This window comes from Archocentrus centrarchus, chromosome 18 (genome assembly GCF_007364275.1).
Source record: "Archocentrus centrarchus isolate MPI-CPG fArcCen1 chromosome 18, fArcCen1, whole genome shotgun sequence".
NCBI classification, from domain to species: domain Eukaryota; kingdom Metazoa; phylum Chordata; class Actinopteri; order Cichliformes; family Cichlidae; genus Archocentrus; species Archocentrus centrarchus.
In genome coordinates this window covers 3,583,327-3,600,364 of record NC_044363.1, presented here as the reverse complement: position 1 = coordinate 3,600,364, position 17,038 = coordinate 3,583,327, and the positions used below count along the sequence as shown (strand labels likewise).

At 44.7% G+C, this 17,038-nt stretch overlaps 2 protein-coding genes and 1 long non-coding RNA gene across 3 annotated transcripts; 1 reads left to right on the top strand and 2 right to left on the bottom strand.

Annotated features, from left to right (window-relative positions):
- Positions 1-9,635: 9,635 nt before the first annotated feature.
- LOC115796677 (uncharacterized) lies at positions 9,636-10,313 on the bottom strand. Its single transcript, XR_004021320.1, has 3 exons — positions 10,297-10,313; positions 10,022-10,084; positions 9,636-9,721 (listed from the first exon to the last, which is right to left on the bottom strand). It is a non-coding gene; the product is annotated as an uncharacterized LOC115796677 (long non-coding RNA).
- A 1,957-nt stretch (positions 10,314-12,270) lies between these two features.
- On the top strand, positions 12,271-14,291 carry LOC115797623 (uncharacterized). Its single transcript, XM_030754220.1, has 3 exons — positions 12,271-12,620; positions 13,178-13,313; positions 13,539-14,291. The coding sequence occupies exons 1-3, from the start codon at positions 12,484-12,486 to the stop codon at positions 14,289-14,291; spliced, it is 1,026 nt and encodes a 341-aa protein (XP_030610080.1). The 5' UTR covers positions 12,271-12,483.
- A 614-nt stretch (positions 14,292-14,905) lies between these two features.
- Positions 14,906-16,801, bottom strand: LOC115797622 (uncharacterized). Its single transcript, XM_030754219.1, has 3 exons — positions 16,340-16,801; positions 16,175-16,251; positions 14,906-15,875 (listed from the first exon to the last, which is right to left on the bottom strand). The coding sequence occupies exons 1-3, from the start codon at positions 16,463-16,465 to the stop codon at positions 14,906-14,908; spliced, it is 1,173 nt and encodes a 390-aa protein (XP_030610079.1). The 5' UTR covers positions 16,466-16,801.
- Positions 16,802-17,038: the final 237 nt, after the last annotated feature.

Sequence of the window (17,038 nt, the reverse complement as noted above, 5' to 3'; positions counted from 1 at the left end):
ATCGGATTGTCTTTTGTGTGTTATTGTTCCCTCTGTTTAGAATCAAATCGTTTTGACGTTTGAGCACACACAGTGACACGAATTTAATCAATAACTCTTTGCTAGTGTAACCGGTGGCTTCTACAGCTCTCTGCGTTGTGTGCATCAATGATCAGATCAGGCCACCGACGTGATTTGGAGGCGATCTCCTTTTATTTCTGACCAAATAGTAAACAAAACATCACAGTCTGGTTGGTGACGATCGCTTTAAGCCCCGCTCCCGCCGAATGCCACAGGAAGAAGGGGCCGTACACAGCAACACATTAAACACAACAATCGATCATACAAAACATACCTGACCAAATAGTAAACAAAACATCACAGTCTGGTTGGTGACGATCGCTTTAAGCCCCTACACAAACAAAACACACAAAGACATTGTTGTCTAGTACAGCTGGATTTACGATTACTAAACTTCCTAAACTTTCACTCACCGCTCCCGCCGAATGCCACAGGAAGAAGGGGGAGAGTGAGCGCGAGACTGCTCCTTATAAAGGAGTTGTCCCAGAAAACTAAACGTAGGGGTACAGAAAACAATAACAAAAGAAAGGTTCCGCACACCAACCGGAGCTACACAAACACGTCAGGTAAATTCAATAAAATAATCTTTGTGAAATTCTACATAAATAAATATGAACATAACTGGCAGAGACAACTGTAAACTATAAACACTATTAACAAAGAACTGGCATTGTTACATTCACCCCCCTAGAATTACACAAAATTATGGGTTGTACAACACACTACGCTCAGTAATACACATAAAAACACAATCTTCAAGCAGAGAAAATCAACATCAAAAGTTTCCTATTAAAAGGATAGGAGAACTAAAGGCTTGCTTGGCGCCCAGCAAAAACCTATAGTACTCCAAAAATAACGTGCGGTGCCTCATACACCGCGCATCCTCATGCCAGACAAAAGAGGGTAAATGAGATAAAGATGTACAAATAGCAGTACATCACTAATGCAATACATGAAAAGTTATGTAATATGCCATGAAACAAAAACAAAATTGCTAGATATGCAACTTTAGGCTTTACACATGAAGAACAGTAGGAGAACTTGGCTCCACCCCCAGAACAGACTCAAGTTGTGTCATGGACTCGATTAAGCGGCAAACGGGTCGAATAACCCTGCCAAAACTCGAGGTGAGTCGGTCTACTGCATCAAGTCCCCGAGGAGGACCATGGTAGACATGCAACGGTTGCTGCAGGGGGGCAGGGGCAACAGGTGACTGATCCACAGTAGCAGCAGGACCAACTGGAGCTGGGGCGACCACAGCGGAAGAAGGAGATGGACTTTTCAAACCAAGTGGTTCATCTAAAGATGACTGTTCGCTGACCCAAGCAGCAGTTCGGCCACCATCCCAGTCGTTAACCCCAGAGAGAGAACCAGCAAAGGAAGGTTCAGCTGTTGCTGCAGCAGTGTTCAATCCAGACATCTCAGTCACATTCCAGTCAGATGGACAGGCACTGCTCACACTACAGGCAGGCAAGGGCACACCTGCTTCATCACCGTCTGGAACTCCACTGAGGGGTAAGAAATTGACCTGTAGTAGCAGATTGCGATGGACTACCCGTTCGTGCCCATCCTGATCCCTGATCCGATAGATGTGCAAAGCAGGCTTCGAAGCCACCACAGTGTAGACAACCGGCTCCCACTTGTCAGAAAGCTTCCGTTTCCCTCGGGCAGCTTTGTTCGCCAGCAGCACCTTATCACCAAGTGACAGAGGCAGACCTTTGACCCTTTTGTTGTACTGGTCACGTTGATGTTTTTGCTCAGCTGTGCAGTTCTTTTGAGCCAGAGTCATTGCCCAGCGCAGGTCTCCCAAAAGAGACTTAACATAAACATTATAGTCACACACAGTCTCATCACGGAGTACATTCTTGAACATTAGGTCAACTGGCAGTCTAGGAACTCTCCCAAACATCAGATAGAAAGGTGCAAATCCAGTGGTCTCGTGAATGGTGCAGTTATAAACAAAAGTCATTGTGTGGATCATCTGTGGCCATTTCTGTTTAGAGCGAGGGGGCAGTGCTCTCAACATGTTGCCCAGGGTTCGGTTAAACCTTTCTGTATTGCCGTTCCCCATAGGGTGGTATGGCGAGGTATGCGACTTATCAACCCCTGACAACTTCAAGAGCTCGGCAATAAGCTCGCTTTCAAAGCTCGCTCCCTGGTCAGAGTGCAAGCGCTGGGGAAAGCCATAAATGCAAAAAACATTGTCCCACAGCTTCTTGGCAACCCCTTTTGCGGTCTGGTCTCGACAGGGAAAGGCATGAGCCAACTTGGTAAAATGGTCCGTGACAACCAGAACATCCACCGACCTGTTGTTGCTGTCCTCCGCAGACCAAAAGTCCACACACACAAGTTCCAAGGGAGCAGAGGTCTTGATGTTTTCTAGTGGGGCTCTGGCAGAAGGTTCAGGAGTTTTACTGAGAACGCATCTTTGACAGTTCTTCACATGATCTCGCACATCTTTCTCCATACCAGACCAGAAGAAGCGCTGACGAGCCAGAGAGAGTGTGCGAGGCTGACCCTGGTGACCAGCATGATCATGAACACCCGATAACACATCAGCCTTCAAAGACTCAGGCACAACAAACTGAAACCTCTTGTGTTTGGTTAAAGGGTCCTTTGTGACCCGGTAGAGAATCCCACCCATGAGTGTCAACCTGTCCCACTGCTTCAGGACCTTCAGGGTTGGCTGACTCTCATTACAACGTTCCCGTCTGGAGGGTCTGCGCTTTCTCTCAACATAATGAGCAACCCTCGAGATTACTGGATCCTTCTGTTGTTGTGCCTGAAGATCAGTGAGAGGCAAAAAAGGCCACATATCCTGACCAGCAGGTTCCAAGGAGGTGAGGTGGTCAGCAAGGGAGGCTGCTCGTTGTCTCGAAGCTGCGTCCCACTCCTCAAATGAGGAGAGAAGGGAGGAGACATCATCCTCAGACAGTGAGCCATGAACTGCAGCAGAAGTAGAGGGGCCCCCCATTGACTGTGGCTGGCAAGTAAAGCGGAAAGTGTCCTGTACTTGTTCGTCACTGACATCATGAGCCTGTCCCAGCAGCTCAGAGTAAGGGACACACAACAGCTGGTCCCGCAGAGGCTTCACAAAGGGGTCCCTGCTGAGAGCATCTGCCACCACATTCAGACGTCCGGGAATGTGTTTAATCTCAAAGCAGTAAGGGGCCAGTTTGGAGACCCAACGCTGCTCACAAGCATCAAGTTTAGGTTTTGTTAGGATGTATGTCAAAGGGTTATTATCAGACCACACAGTGAACCTGTGACCCTTGAGCCAGTGGCTGAATTTGTCACAGACAGCCCACTTAAGGGCTAGAAACTCTAGCCTGTGAGCAGGATAATTTGCTTGGCTTCGGGAGAGAGACTTGCTGGCAAAAGCAATTGGCCTTGCTCTCTCCTCGCCAGCAGGCACTTGGGAGAGAACAGCACCCAGACCATCCAGGGAAGCATCAGTGGAAAGGATGAAAGGCCTGTCAAAGTCTGGGTGTGCCAGCACCACACTGTTGAGGAGGGCACTTTTAAGACCCTCAAATGCCTCCTCACAGGCAGGTGTCCAGTCCTGAGGAGACAGTTCCCGGAAGGTACCCGCTCTCCGCCGTCCGGGAGAGCCCTTAACCTTCCTCTTCTGCCCAGCAGTCAGAGCATAAAGCGGCCTTGCAATCGAAGAACAGCCAGGAATGAAATGCTGATAATACAGCACCATCCCAAGGAAAGATTTGACCTTCTTCTGAGATGGCGTGAGCCCATCAGAGTCCATGAGGTCCTCCTTCCTGAAAGCTGAGATGACCTTAACTTTGTCCTGGTCGACTGAGACACCACTGCTATCCACTACATGGCCAAGAAATGTCACAGACCTGCGAAGAAAGTGACACTTCTTTTGTGACAGCTTTAGATTGTTTGCTCTGAGTCGTGAAAAGACCATGTCCAGACGTTTCAAAGCCTCCTCTTCAGAAGGGGCAAAGACGAGCAGATCATCAAGGTAGCAGAGGAGACTAGAAAAGTTCAAGTCACCAAACACACTGATCATCATCCTCATAAAGGATGCAGGACTGTTGCACAGACCCTGGGGGAGCCTGTTGTATTCGTACAGGCCCAAAGGTGTTGTGAAGGCCGTGTACCGTCTGTCAGACTCATGGAGGGGGATGTTGTAGAATCCCGATGTGAGATCCATAGTGCTGAAGAAGGCGTTCCCACCAAGGGCAGCAAGGCAATCAGCCTGATGGGGCAATGGGTGGGCATCCCTGACAGTTTTGGCATTGAGCCAGCGAAAGTCAGTGCAGATCCTCAAGTCACCTGACTTCTTCCAGACAAGGACCAATGGCGAAGCATATTCACTGACTGACTTACTGATGATGCCTTTCATTTCCATCTCCGATAAAACCTCTCTCAGCTTGTGATAGTGCGCTGGAGGGACCCGACGATAGGGAAGCCGGAAGGGGCGGTCATCGGTGAGGTGAATGCGATGGACAAAACCCTTGGCCTCTCCACAATCCAACTTGTCTTTAGAAAAGACATCCTGGTAGGTAAGTATCAGATCAGCCAGCCGCTGTGTCCACTCCTCTGACACCTCACACGCCTCCAGGTCAATATCTGCCAAACCACATTCCTTCAGCTGTTGGGATGGGTTTGATGTCCGATCTGGGATAGATTCAGCAGTCCAATTGGTCTGTGGTCTACTGACACCCTGAGAGATGGGCAAGTCCTCAACAGCAAGACATGGAAAGACATCTGCCACCTTTGCATTGCGACGCAGCGTCACAGGAGTCTTTGTCGGGTTCAAGATTTTCATTGGTACCCAGCGATCACCCCACATGGGTGTCACCACCCGTCCAACAATTATGTCTCTAGGGGCTGAACGGGAGGAGGTGGGCTCCACTATGACAGTGCTCCCAAGTGATAGATGGGCATTGTTGGGCAACTTCCCCCACACAAGATATTCCTGTTGAGGTGCAAGAGTGATGGACTGTCTTAGCTTAACTGTCCCAACCTTGTCAGGCATGTCAGACCCAGACCAACGGGTTGTGCAACAAAGCAATTCGAGAAATTGCTCACAGTCAGGATTAGAGGTGCTGGAGCCTACAAGCTCCCAGTACTTTACATCAGACCTCATCTTTTGGATCAAGGGTCTGATGACATTGCTTCCAATGATCAGCTCATCTCTCTGCCCTGGAACAAGAAACATAGGGACAGAGAACTTGGAGCCATGAATCTCAATGTCGAGATCATAAATACATTTGGGCTTTGTTACAAGGCCACCACAGCCAACAAGGACCACCTTCTCAGGCACAGGTTGAGGAACAGTGAGAACACCTGCTGCTCTTAGTTTGGACTCCCCTTCTTCACTTAGCGTGCATGACATGCTTCCTGAATCAAGCATCCCTCTCAGAGTACACTGACCATTGACTGTCACTGAAGCATAAAACAGGTCACTTGCTTCAGCTACTCTGTGTGAGCCCACAACAATCACTTCCGTGTCATCTGGGAGAGAGCTACAACAGTTCACATAGACTGACTGCAAATCATGTTCTTTGTTGAGGGTGTCTCCGGCATCGCCCATGTTACCCCTCTCATCACACAGGCAGGCTAGTTTAAATCAGCACTGGAGGGAGGAAGAGTGGGAGTGGCACCATAACGGGTGGAACGTGAACACTGAGCCCTAATATGACCAGGACTGAAGCAGTTATGGCATAACCTATAAAGCCTGCAGTGTGCATGTGTCGAGTGATCCTTCGAACTACAGACTCTGCAAGGCTCAGGGCACCGTTTGTTACCAGAACAGGCAGGCTGACGTCCGATAGGCTGGTGGTTGCTTGGTCTTGCACCGGCAGTGAGAGAAGCATTGCACAGAGAAAGAACCCTGTCAAACATAGTCACAACTTGTGTAAGGCCATTGTCAGCAGCAGTTGGAGTTACTGCAACAGGAGGCACATCAAGAACAGCAGGGGGCACAGACAAGCGAGCAGATTGATTTTGGCCCGCCACAATATCATCAGAGTCAGGCTGACTGCAGACCACAGTGACTGCAGGTGGAAAGTTACAAGGAGTCCTTGGCTGGTTCGCTACTAGGGCAGCCTGAGAATCACAAGGGTGAAGAGAATCAGCCATAGTGTTCTGGATCAAAACTGACAACCCCACTGAGGTCTGAGGCTGTGAAACAGTCTTCCTCTTGTTCCTTGTGTGATTGTCGAGACGTTCCTTAACCTCAGCTGCGGTCCACTGCTCAGGTGACTTTAGCTGGAAAGTCAAGGCAAGAGTGGGGTCAGGACAGTGACTAATGAACATCATGACCACTTCAGCACTCGGGTCCTCCACAAATTTGCCTCGCCTCCGAAGACATTCATCAGCAGCATCGATGGATTTGTTAAGACGAATCCAGTAATCAAGAGCACTTTCATGTGCCCGGGGAGTGGTTCCATAAAAGTCTTTCATAGGCAGATTAGAGTATGCCAGCTCACTGAAGTTCCCCTTTAATATCTCAAACACAGCTGTGGGTAGATCAGACGTACACAGCTCAGGACGACTGCGGAGAGATACTTTAACCACATCTCTAGCTCTGCCTGTCAGTCTCGACATTATCAAGTCATACATTTCAGCATGACTGTCACACTTAACCCTCTTCAGGTAAGTTTTCATCATGTCTTCCCATTCATGAACAGAAAATGTGTCTGTGTGATCACCCCTGAAATAAGGTGGAGCTCTGGCATCAGACTGTACAACAACCTTTAGCTGTGATGTATCACTGGTAGACTGACACAGAGTAGGCTGAGGCTGGACAGCACTTGGTTGATGTATAGCACTAAGGCTTGCTGATATACTATCCCCTATTTGTTTAGCAAAATCACTAAACAGACTACCGAGAGCCTCAACAGGAACCACCTGTGTGGGCTCACAATTTGGCTGGGCAATGGGTGTGGAGCTAGCAGTGGGGACCAAAGGTGAGTTGACAAAAGACTGATCAGATGCATATTTGGGGACACCAGGGGACACAGACCCACCCCTACCAAAACACTGTGAAGGCATCTGTTTGCCCCTTCCCACCCCTAAGGTGACACCACGCCCACAACCCACCACAGACTGAAACTTAAAGGGGTCTACACCTGACATCATGAATAAAAATTATCAATGGCAAAGGAGAGAAAAAAAAAATTAAATTAAAAAAAAAAAATTTTAAAAAAGGATGATCAAAACACACAATCAAATATGCAGCAGAATGTAAATAAACACACACAAACCCTCAAAAAATTCAAAGCAATAAACAGAAATAAAAATGTTTTCACTTTTCTATGTAGAAGTCCAATATATACTCTTCATTCAAAATACACATCCCTTATTCATGTTTATCACGTCTATTTCAAAACAGAAAAAGAGGGTTGGATTGTCGGGAACGTCCTCTTAACGTGCGGCAGGGCACGAGCAGTTCGATATAACAAACACACACAAATGAAATGAGGGAGAATGTGTGCGAGTCTCTCTTTATGGTGACGACACACCTTGCGTGCACGGCGACCGGAGGGCGCGCGCGCGGGCTGCGCCGCCCAGCAGGAGAGGAGACGAGGGTGACTGCAGCTACACCTGGGAGGTCAGACGAGCGCTGACCGGCGATGCAACGGGTCTCACGGCACCAAGTGTAACCGGTGGCTTCTACAGCTCTCTGCGTTGTGTGCATCAATGATCAGATCAGGCCACCGACGTGATTTGGAGGCGATCTCCTTTTATTTCTGACCAAATAGTAAACAAAACATCACAGTCTGGTTGGTGACGATCGCTTTAAGCCCCGCTCCCGCCGAATGCCACAGGAAGAAGGGGCCGTACACAGCAACACATTAAACACAACAATCGATCATACAAAACATACCTGACCAAATAGTAAACAAAACATCACAGTCTGGTTGGTGACGATCGCTTTAAGCCCCTACACAAACAAAACACACAAAGACATTGTTGTCTAGTACAGCTGGATTTACGATTACTAAACTTCCTAAACTTTCACTCACCGCTCCCGCCGAATGCCACAGGAAGAAGGGGGAGAGTGAGCGCGAGACTGCTCCTTATAAAGGAGTTGTCCCAGAAAACTAAACGTAGGGGTACAGAAAACAATAACAAAAGAAAGGTTCCGCACACCAACCGGAGCTACACAAACACGTCAGGTAAATTCAATAAAATAATCTTTGTGAAATTCTACATAAATAAATATGAACATAACTGGCAGAGACAACTGTAAACTATAAACACTATTAACAAAGAACTGGCATTGTTACACTGACGCATTAGACTGAAAGTAACGAGCCTTTTTTGAAAATGTAAGAAGTAGAAAGTACAGACACTTGTGTAAAAATGTAGGGAAAGAAAGTAAAAAGTAATCCAAAAAAAAATATTCAAGTAAAGTACAGATACCTGAAAAATCTACTTAAGTACAGTAACGAAGTATTTGTACTTTGTTACTTCCCACCTCTGGTTATCAGAAGGCACTTCTGATCTAAGGCTTTCCTTTTCAGAGGAGCCACAATATCAAAGTTGTAACAAAGCTGTACACAGTGCAAATGTAAAACTATAGACCCTTTTACTGTTTGTAAACAATGATGACGTAGGCAGTGATGCGCGCACATTTTGGAAACGGAAATAAGGCGGAGTTCAATAGCGTTTCAGTCTACAAGAAGGGATTATCAACAAAAGATCGTGAAAACTACCTGCAAAATTAATTTTGACCAGCAGCAACCGACTCCGATCCCTGTGGTACGTTAGCAAGTGGCCCAGTATCCGTGGGTGGATATATATACACGTGTATTTAGTGGAGAATTATTGATTTACAATGAAAAAAAAATATACTGTTCCAGTCACACTGAGACACGCTCAACCATTCATATGTGAGTCTGCTCAGACTTTTGGCTGGCACTGCATTTTGTAATCTATAGTGCGATTAAATATTAATTTAAAAATGAGGATTCTCTGAGTCCAGCGATGCCTCACCTGTAAATAGCCAGCCACACTACAGTTTAAAAGCCAAATAGCCTACCAGCTAATACTGTTTACTTTAGATACCTGACTTCCCGGTATAAACAATGGAAGATAAATAACTTTACCTGATATAAAATGGGTGCTTCAAACGGATTTCTGATCGTGTCCTCAGTCCTGATCGTGTCCTTAGTCCAATTTTTATCAATACATATGATGGCTTGCAACCACAGACACCTCCGTTTTCTCTCAAACAGCCGTGATCCTGTGGGATTCGGTACATCAGTCCAGTTTTGGTAGAGTAGAAATTCTGACAGCCAAACACGCAACAGCCAGACATTTTGATGCTGATACCGCTTGTAAATCACGTTTAACCCTTTGACTCTGAATGTATCAGACTTGACACAACATACTTCAAAAGTGCGGCAACAAATACTGTAATACCCCTATATGGCTGTGACGTCCAATTTCTGGGCTTTCAGGAACCGCTTGCATTTTTTCGATAGGACAAACGGTTGCGGATGTGACCTATGTGTATCTGGTGTCCTCTCTGAGTGTAGGAATAAATCACGAGAGCTGCTCAGGCTGTGGCATCAGTTGTCTTTAATTCTCCACCTGTATCTGCAGTTTCACAAAATGAGCACAGAGGTAAGGTGTCTCTGGTCAGCAAAACAAGCGCTCCTTCTCATGAGTGATCCTCGCGACTCTGAGGATTACCCACAATAAAATAATAAAAACATTGATTACAGTGACCGTATAGTGGATATTTTTCTCTTACAATCAATTCAGTGGAACTAACCTCTCAAAAAAATAAAGCAATTAAGTAAATGTTCTGAAAATAAAATAAACTGACATTTTATTTACTGGATGCCATTTTCTTAGAGTTTATAACTTAATGCAAAAATAAAGGAACTTTTTTTATATATAAAACTGAATATATAAAACTCAGTAAAGTTGAGTATTAACCATCTGCTACAATGATAAAATGCTATTTGATAAAACATACCTGCAGTTTCACAAAATGAGCACAGAGGTAAGGTGTCTCTGGTCAGCAAAACAAGCGCTCCTTCTGCAAGGAGGAGCGATAGCGTTACTGCGCGGGAATTTCCCACGTTTTCACACAACTAGATTCTTCTAAGGCACGACCATAACGACAGAACAACAGAACGATCGTGGCCTACAGTACACATAGTTCAATAATATACACAAGTGAAAACCATAAACATACTCCATAAGCATGACAATCATATTTCTTTGTCAGACATCGCAGAGACATGTTACCTCATGAGTGATCCTCGTGACTCTGAGGATTACCCACAATGCCTTGCTCCTAAGGGTGAATGCAGTATAACTTTTGACCAGCAGATGGTGCATTTTAGCAGGATTTAACACGAACCATTTTAACTATGTTACACGGAGTTATGGTAATAAGCCAGCTGATCAACGTTCCTTTGATCAGCCGACTCCGCGCTGATACGCCACGTCTCAATCAGCTATTGAGGGCAAGTAACTGGCGCTTCAGCAGCGATCGCCCGGCGTTAAAAGGCTACACCCTGTGCAGTCTTCTTGTGCTGATATCGCTTTTAAATCATGTTTAAACCCTGTAAAGACTCGTTGTTCTTGTTGATGTGAATGGAGTAGCAGTTCACTTCTGTTGCCAAAATGCGCGCGCATCCTTTGATGACGTAGGCTGTCAAAAGGTCTATTGTCGAGATAATCTACTTCACTGGAAGCAGAGTTTAGGCAGCTACTCTGCACTGTGTTAGCACATGGCACCGAGGAGCATAATAATCAAGGAATGGGCTAGTTGCACTAGGGCTTGTGACGTACTTCCATTTCGAAACTATGCTGCTGCATCGTTTCCGGTATGTTTGTTTTAATGCTTGTTAGCTGTTGTTGTCTGGTAATTCAGCATGAGTGTACGCAGAAAAGTATTTAAAACGGTACATTTTCAAAGACAGGAGAAGAAATACTCCGAACATTGCTGTGTCCCACTTTGTTCGGCTTCGTCCAAATTTAACGGTGTTTTAAGTTTCCATAGTTTTCCGACTCAGTCCGACTTGAGAAAACGATGGCTGATAAACATACGCCGGGATGATTTCACTCTTACCACTCACACTAAGGTCTGTAGCAGACACTTTGCCACTGATCAGCTCGTCTCTGGAGCTTGAAAAAGGCGACTGGACTTCTTTTTGTTTCTTGAAGACGTTTCACCTCTCATCCGAAAGGCTTCTTCAGTTCTCAACCAAATGGTGGAGAGACCCAGGTATTTAAACCCCTGTGGGCGTAGTCCCCTGGAGGTGGTTATGACCCTCTATTGATCATGTGCTTGAACACATGTGCCCAGGTGTGAAGGGGGCGTGGGTCATATTTAATCAGTGGTTTCAGTTGAAACCAATTTAGGACTCCGCTCCATTGTTTCCTGTGGCCTATTGAGGTCACTGGAACAAAGGTGTGAATGGGGGTTGAGACGTCTGGGAAGGGAGCTCAGGACAGCACTGTAAGCGGGGGAAAGTTGGTGACGTAATCCACCTCCTCTGTTCAATGATGGTTGTTCACAGTGGACATAGATGGCTTCTTTCACTCCTCTTTCAAACCATCTGTTTTCCCTGTCCAAAATGTGGACATTGGCATCCTCAAAAGAGTGCCCTTTTTCCTTCAGATGCAGATGTACTGCTGAATCTTGTCCTGTCGAAGTGGCTCTTCTATGTTGTGCCATTCGTTTGTGAAGAGGCTGTTTGGTTTCACCAATGTAGAGGTCCGAGCACTCTTCACTGCACTGAACAGCATACACTACATCGCTGATCTTGTGTTTGGCGGGTTTGTCCTTGGGATGAACCAGTTTTTGTCTTAGGGTGTGACTTGGTTTGAAGTATACTGAGATGTCATGCTTGGAGAAAATTCTTCTGAGTTTTCCTGAGGCCCAATAGGCCACAGGAAACAATGGAGCGGAGTCCTAAGTTGGTTTCAACTGAAACCACTGATTGAATATGACCCACGCCCCCTTCACACCTGGGCACATGTGTTCAAGCACATGATCAATAGAGGGTCATAACCACCTCCAGGGGACTACGCCCACAGGGGTTTAAATACCTGGGTCTCTCCACCATTTGGTTGAGAACTGAAGAAGCCTTTCGGATGAGAGGTGAAACGTCTTCAAGAAACAAAAAGAAGTCCAGTCGCCTTTTTCAAGCTCCAGAGACTACTATGACCTGGATAACTGAGAATCTACACAGACACACTGATCAGCTCATAGAGCCAACGACCCCTGATGGTCGAAGAAGACTGATTAAAGGTGCTGTACCAACGCTTTTTGAGTGGAATGGCTTTAAAGTTGAGCCACTGCGGCGTAGTGTTTGGGAGAGAACAGAGCGACCCACTGAACTTGTCCATCTTGAGGAGCAGGAAGAGCAGGGTCTCTCAAATGATCATGACTACTGCTCAGTCCCTGAACCGTCTGCATTGGACATGTCTGCATCAGCTGCAGAAGACCTGTGTAAAGAGGTAGAGGATCTGAGGAAGGAAATACAGGAGCTGCGTGTCCAGCGTGAGTTTGGATTACAGCGGTTTGCTGGCTCCGACACCGACATCAGATTCTATACCAGGTACACCTAAGTTCTGTTCAAGCTAACTGTTTCAAATATACAAATTTCAGCATCACTTAAATCAGTGATTCTCAATCTGTGGGATGCAAACGACTTGGGAGAAAAGTAATGTTAAGTTGAACATAAGATTAATTTTCATGGCATAACTGGGAAATCCCATCAGTATACGGCAGCAGGTACGTTAGCATAGCGGCTAGCGCTATTTTCCACCGTCTTTTGTTTACATAGAGCAGCAATGTCGTTTCGACCTGCAAAGTGGGACATGATGGAAAAAGTTTGAGAACCACTGAGTTAAATTAAAGTGTTTCCTGTCATAATAAAAACACTGTATCTAGACACACACACATATATATCTCATGTAGATGCATTAGTATTTAAGCAATATCCTAACGCTATAGATAAAATACAGAACCAAATAGCTTCTTAATCATACTATCTGAAAGTTAAATAGCATACAATTTGAGACACTGGTTTAGTTGTCAAAGCTGACATCATTTTGCTCAGTGTGTGGAGCATTAATTAATGATTGAAATTATGTTTTTCTTTTTTGTGAATAGATTTCCAAGCTATGACCATTTGATGGCATTTTGGTTTTTGATTGAGCCTTGCATTTATAAAATGGTCAGGGTCTCAAGAGCCAAATCAGCTGCCAAGAGGAATGAAGAAGTGGTGACACCTGCACGTTCATCAACAGTAAGTTATGCTGGTACTCAGATCTATGCATTTATATAGGTCTACATCCTAAAGGACTCAGCCTCCCTTACATACACCTGTGTGCTACAGTCCCCCACTGTTTACCCCATGGTATGGTATACATAACCATTAGAAAACATTCAGCCAAAAAAAAAAAAAAAAAGCATAATCTTTCTAGTTTGTAGCATAAGAAGTAACATTTTCTCTTTTATTTTAACCTCCCAGAGGCAGCTGCTCCAGCCAATCGATGAGTTCTTTCTTTTTCTCGTCTTCCTGTCGGTTGGTTTGAAGGAGAGGGACCTGGCACATCGATTCAACATACACCAGTCCACAGTGAGCCGTATTATTGCAACATGGACAAGTTTTCTTGCCACTGCACTGGGGTCTCAATGCATCTGGCTTACGCGTGCAGAAGTGCAGGCTTACCTCCCTGAGGAATTTAAAGATTTCCCAGACACCCAGGTCATCCTAGACTGTACAGAGCTGAGATGCCAAACACCATCCTCACCACTACTCCAAAGTGAAATGTACTCCTCATACAAATCCCACTGCACTATGAAAGCCCTGGTTGGCATAGCTCCACATGGTGCAGTGACATTCATCTCTGATCTGTATGGTGGTTCGATTAGTGATAAGGAGCTATTCAAGCAATCAGGCATCGCTGAGAAGTTGACCGAAGACATGGCAGTGATGGTTGATAAGGGCTTTCTAATCAGTGACTGCTGTAAGTGCAAAGTGTACTGTCCACCTTTCCTGTCTAAGCAGAAGCAGATGCCAGCATACCAGGTTAAGGAGACACAGGCCATAGCCAGACTGAGAGTACATGTGGAGCGAGTCATTAGGAGGATAAAACAGAACAAACTTTTTGATGGCATCATCACTTTATCACATGTCTACAACATCAACCAGCTGTTTGCAGTGGCATGTATGCTTTCAAATTACCAGAATACAGCTTTAGTTAAAAAATGGGTTAAGTGAGCCACAAGACACCAGAATGCAATGCAAGTAGCTTATTGTCACCATCCTAAAATTAATTTTATTTTTGCCTAAATCATCAAATTTTTAATATTTGGTTCAGTTTTGTTTTTTGAAAAAAGTTACTTAGGCTATTATTTTAGGAGGGTGACTTTATGGAAATTGGCCTGCAGCTGAAGCCCCTACAGTCAGCTGACAAAATCTGATTACAGAACTTATACTTGGATGTTGATAGTTGAGTTCTAGTTATTGATAGTTCTAATTTTTTGCAGATGTTGAATATTAATACTATATTATGCTACTGTGTTTCTATACATGTTCCAGATTATTTAAAATCTTGTTAGTCTTTTTTTTTTACATCAAACATTTGTCATTTTCTTCACTTGTGTAAGTTTAACTACATCAGTATGGGGTTGTTTGTCCAGAATATAATACAAACTCAGTATCTTAATGTGTTTTAAAAACTCAATCAGTGCCATTTCTAAAATAATTTATTTCACACAAACGTAAACTGTTGAAACAAATTCATAAAATGTTTAAATTGCAAATAAAATGTAACTGTTACACAAGCAAACCTGAAGAATCCTTTTTACCCTTATGTGTTCAGTGTTCATTTTTCAGACACAGGTATCTTGGCATATATGTGTAGAAAAAAAAATGGTCAGCTCTCTTTTCTCTGATTGCTCTTTGCACCTCTGCATCTGTGTATATTCTCTCCACAAGGTAGTCCTCCTGTGCCACACAACAAAGTCACACCACTGCATCCCGCTGATGAGCAGTTGTCCTTGTACCTGCCAGTAATATGCATGGCTCTTCTTTAGTGCAGGAGAACCAGAGTCTATTTGTACATATTTGCAGTCAATGAAGTTTTGTACATTTGGGCATTTGAACTCAACAAGACCAAACTGGGGGTATTCATTGGGGTCAAATACAACACCATCAGGAGATGCAGCAAGCCAGGGGGCAGTGGGGTGAATGACTAGACCACAGGGTGAGTAGTTTACATTCATTAGCCTACTGTACTCAGTTGCTATTGCTGGCTCCATCTCAGCACCTCTCCTCATGTCTGCTGTTTGCCTTGTTCCCTTCATGATGCGTTCAGCAAGTGACTCTGCAGAGCTCTGGCCTCTGACATGACACACTTCGCGAAACCTAGATGCAGTCACTCTGGGCCTGCGGAGAAGATGCCACTCAGAGCTGGAACTTTGCTCACGTGTAGCTGCTTCTATTTTCTGAACCATTTCCAGAGTTACAGACAAGCTCTTGAGATGTAGGAGCTCCTCTTCTGAGCACACAAACGCACAGTCTAATGGCAAGATGTCGTAACCCTCCAGAGGCAAGTGTGGTGTTGGTGGTGCATCATGGTGTAGTGTGATGTACCGGGATTTCAAAACTGGCTGCTGATATGATAGAACACTGCCCTCCTGCACCAGGCCAAAGGCACTTTCCACAAGGGGCTTATCAGGTCTCATGTTCATCGTGGTCACAAGTGGCCTGTCCTCAATTTTAAATTTTGCATATGCCTCTGTTATTCTGAACATGCAGTGATCTGGTAATGGACCCACCATGCCTCTGTAGAATCCACTCCTAAAGGAAAAACATAATGATAACAATACAAGGGACAAAGTTATTATATTGAAGTAAAAATAAAAAAACTGAAACAGTGCATATATTTGAGACTGGGATGTATGTCTAGATATGTGAATCTCTGAATAACTGTAATAATAATCAGCTGCCTTCTCATATGTAGTGTGCTAAACAACACATATGTAAATCAATGCATATTCTGAACTTATAGAAACTTGCTTCTGGCATATTGTATATGCATGAACAAATACACATATGCATTTGACACATGGGAAACAAAATTTCATAAATCTACTTACCGTACTCCAGTCTGGACCATCCTATTTGGTACCGGCTTAGTGAAGACCATAGAGTTGATGGGTCCTGTCTTCACACCCTAACATAAGACATATTTACTATGGATGGTTCTACTGTCTATATGTAAACATGGACTAATACAAAAACTTTAATGTCATTTAAATTACCATTGTGCGTGGCTTGTGCCATTGCTGTTCAGATTCGGTGCAGCTATGGACAGGAGGGACAACAGGAACTCTGAGTTCTGAGTAGTGCGCTGTTTGGAAGAGCAGTGCCACTGTGTGATTGCACATAACAGTGCCTGCCACACAGGAGCACTGGCTGGATGTCAGCGCCACTGGTGATGAATCCAGAAGCTTAATCTAAGAACAAGAAAGAAAATTAGAAATGTAACATCACTTTCTGGAAAAAGAGCCAACAAGGAGCATGGTTCAGTGTTATGGTTACTGACCCATGCTCATAAAACAGGCATACCCTCCTGAATGCTTAGTGTTGCCTTCTCTCCCTACTGAAAAAAATCTGATTAACCATCCTTGATAACTGAAATAGCTTTGCTGTATAGTATTAACTTAATGTAAATTTGTTTCTGATCACCCAAACACACATTGATCAAATGATCTGACCAGTCAAATTATGTGTGATAAAGCAGGGAGATAAAACATTCAAGTTGGTGGGCCTTTAATATTGAACTGAACTGAACCCCATTGAACGGGGTGAACAACATTACACTGCTTCCTGCCTACACTTAATCTGTGTGGTGCCTCACTCTTCCTCATTGACCTGTAGCACCAGGCTCTCACGCTGACCTCGCCTGACAACCTGTCTTTATTGGACACTGAATAAAGGCCTATTGAGAAAGAAGCCAT

What these genes read in the sequence shown, in the direction of transcription:
- LOC115797622 (XM_030754219.1), bottom strand. Translation starts at nt 16,465, where the DNA reads ATGTGCAATCACACAGTGGCACTGCTCTTCCAAACAGCGCACTACTCA. An exon ending in GGCACAAGCCACGCACAATG is followed by an intron (nt 16,252 to 16,339) that starts GTAATTTAAATG and finishes GTCTTATGTTAG; the next exon opens with GGTGTGAAGACAGGACCCAT. An exon ending in ATGGTCCAGACTGGAGTACG is followed by an intron (nt 15,876 to 16,174) that starts GTAAGTAGATTT and finishes TTTTTCCTTTAG; the next exon opens with GAGTGGATTCTACAGAGGCA.
- LOC115797623 (XM_030754220.1), top strand. Translation starts at nt 12,484, where the DNA reads ATGTCTGCATCAGCTGCAGAAGACCTGTGTAAAGAGGTAGAGGATCTG. An exon ending in GACATCAGATTCTATACCAG is followed by an intron (nt 12,621 to 13,177) that starts GTACACCTAAGT and finishes TTTTGTGAATAG; the next exon opens with ATTTCCAAGCTATGACCATT. An exon ending in CACCTGCACGTTCATCAACA is followed by an intron (nt 13,314 to 13,538) that starts GTAAGTTATGCT and finishes TTAACCTCCCAG; the next exon opens with AGGCAGCTGCTCCAGCCAAT.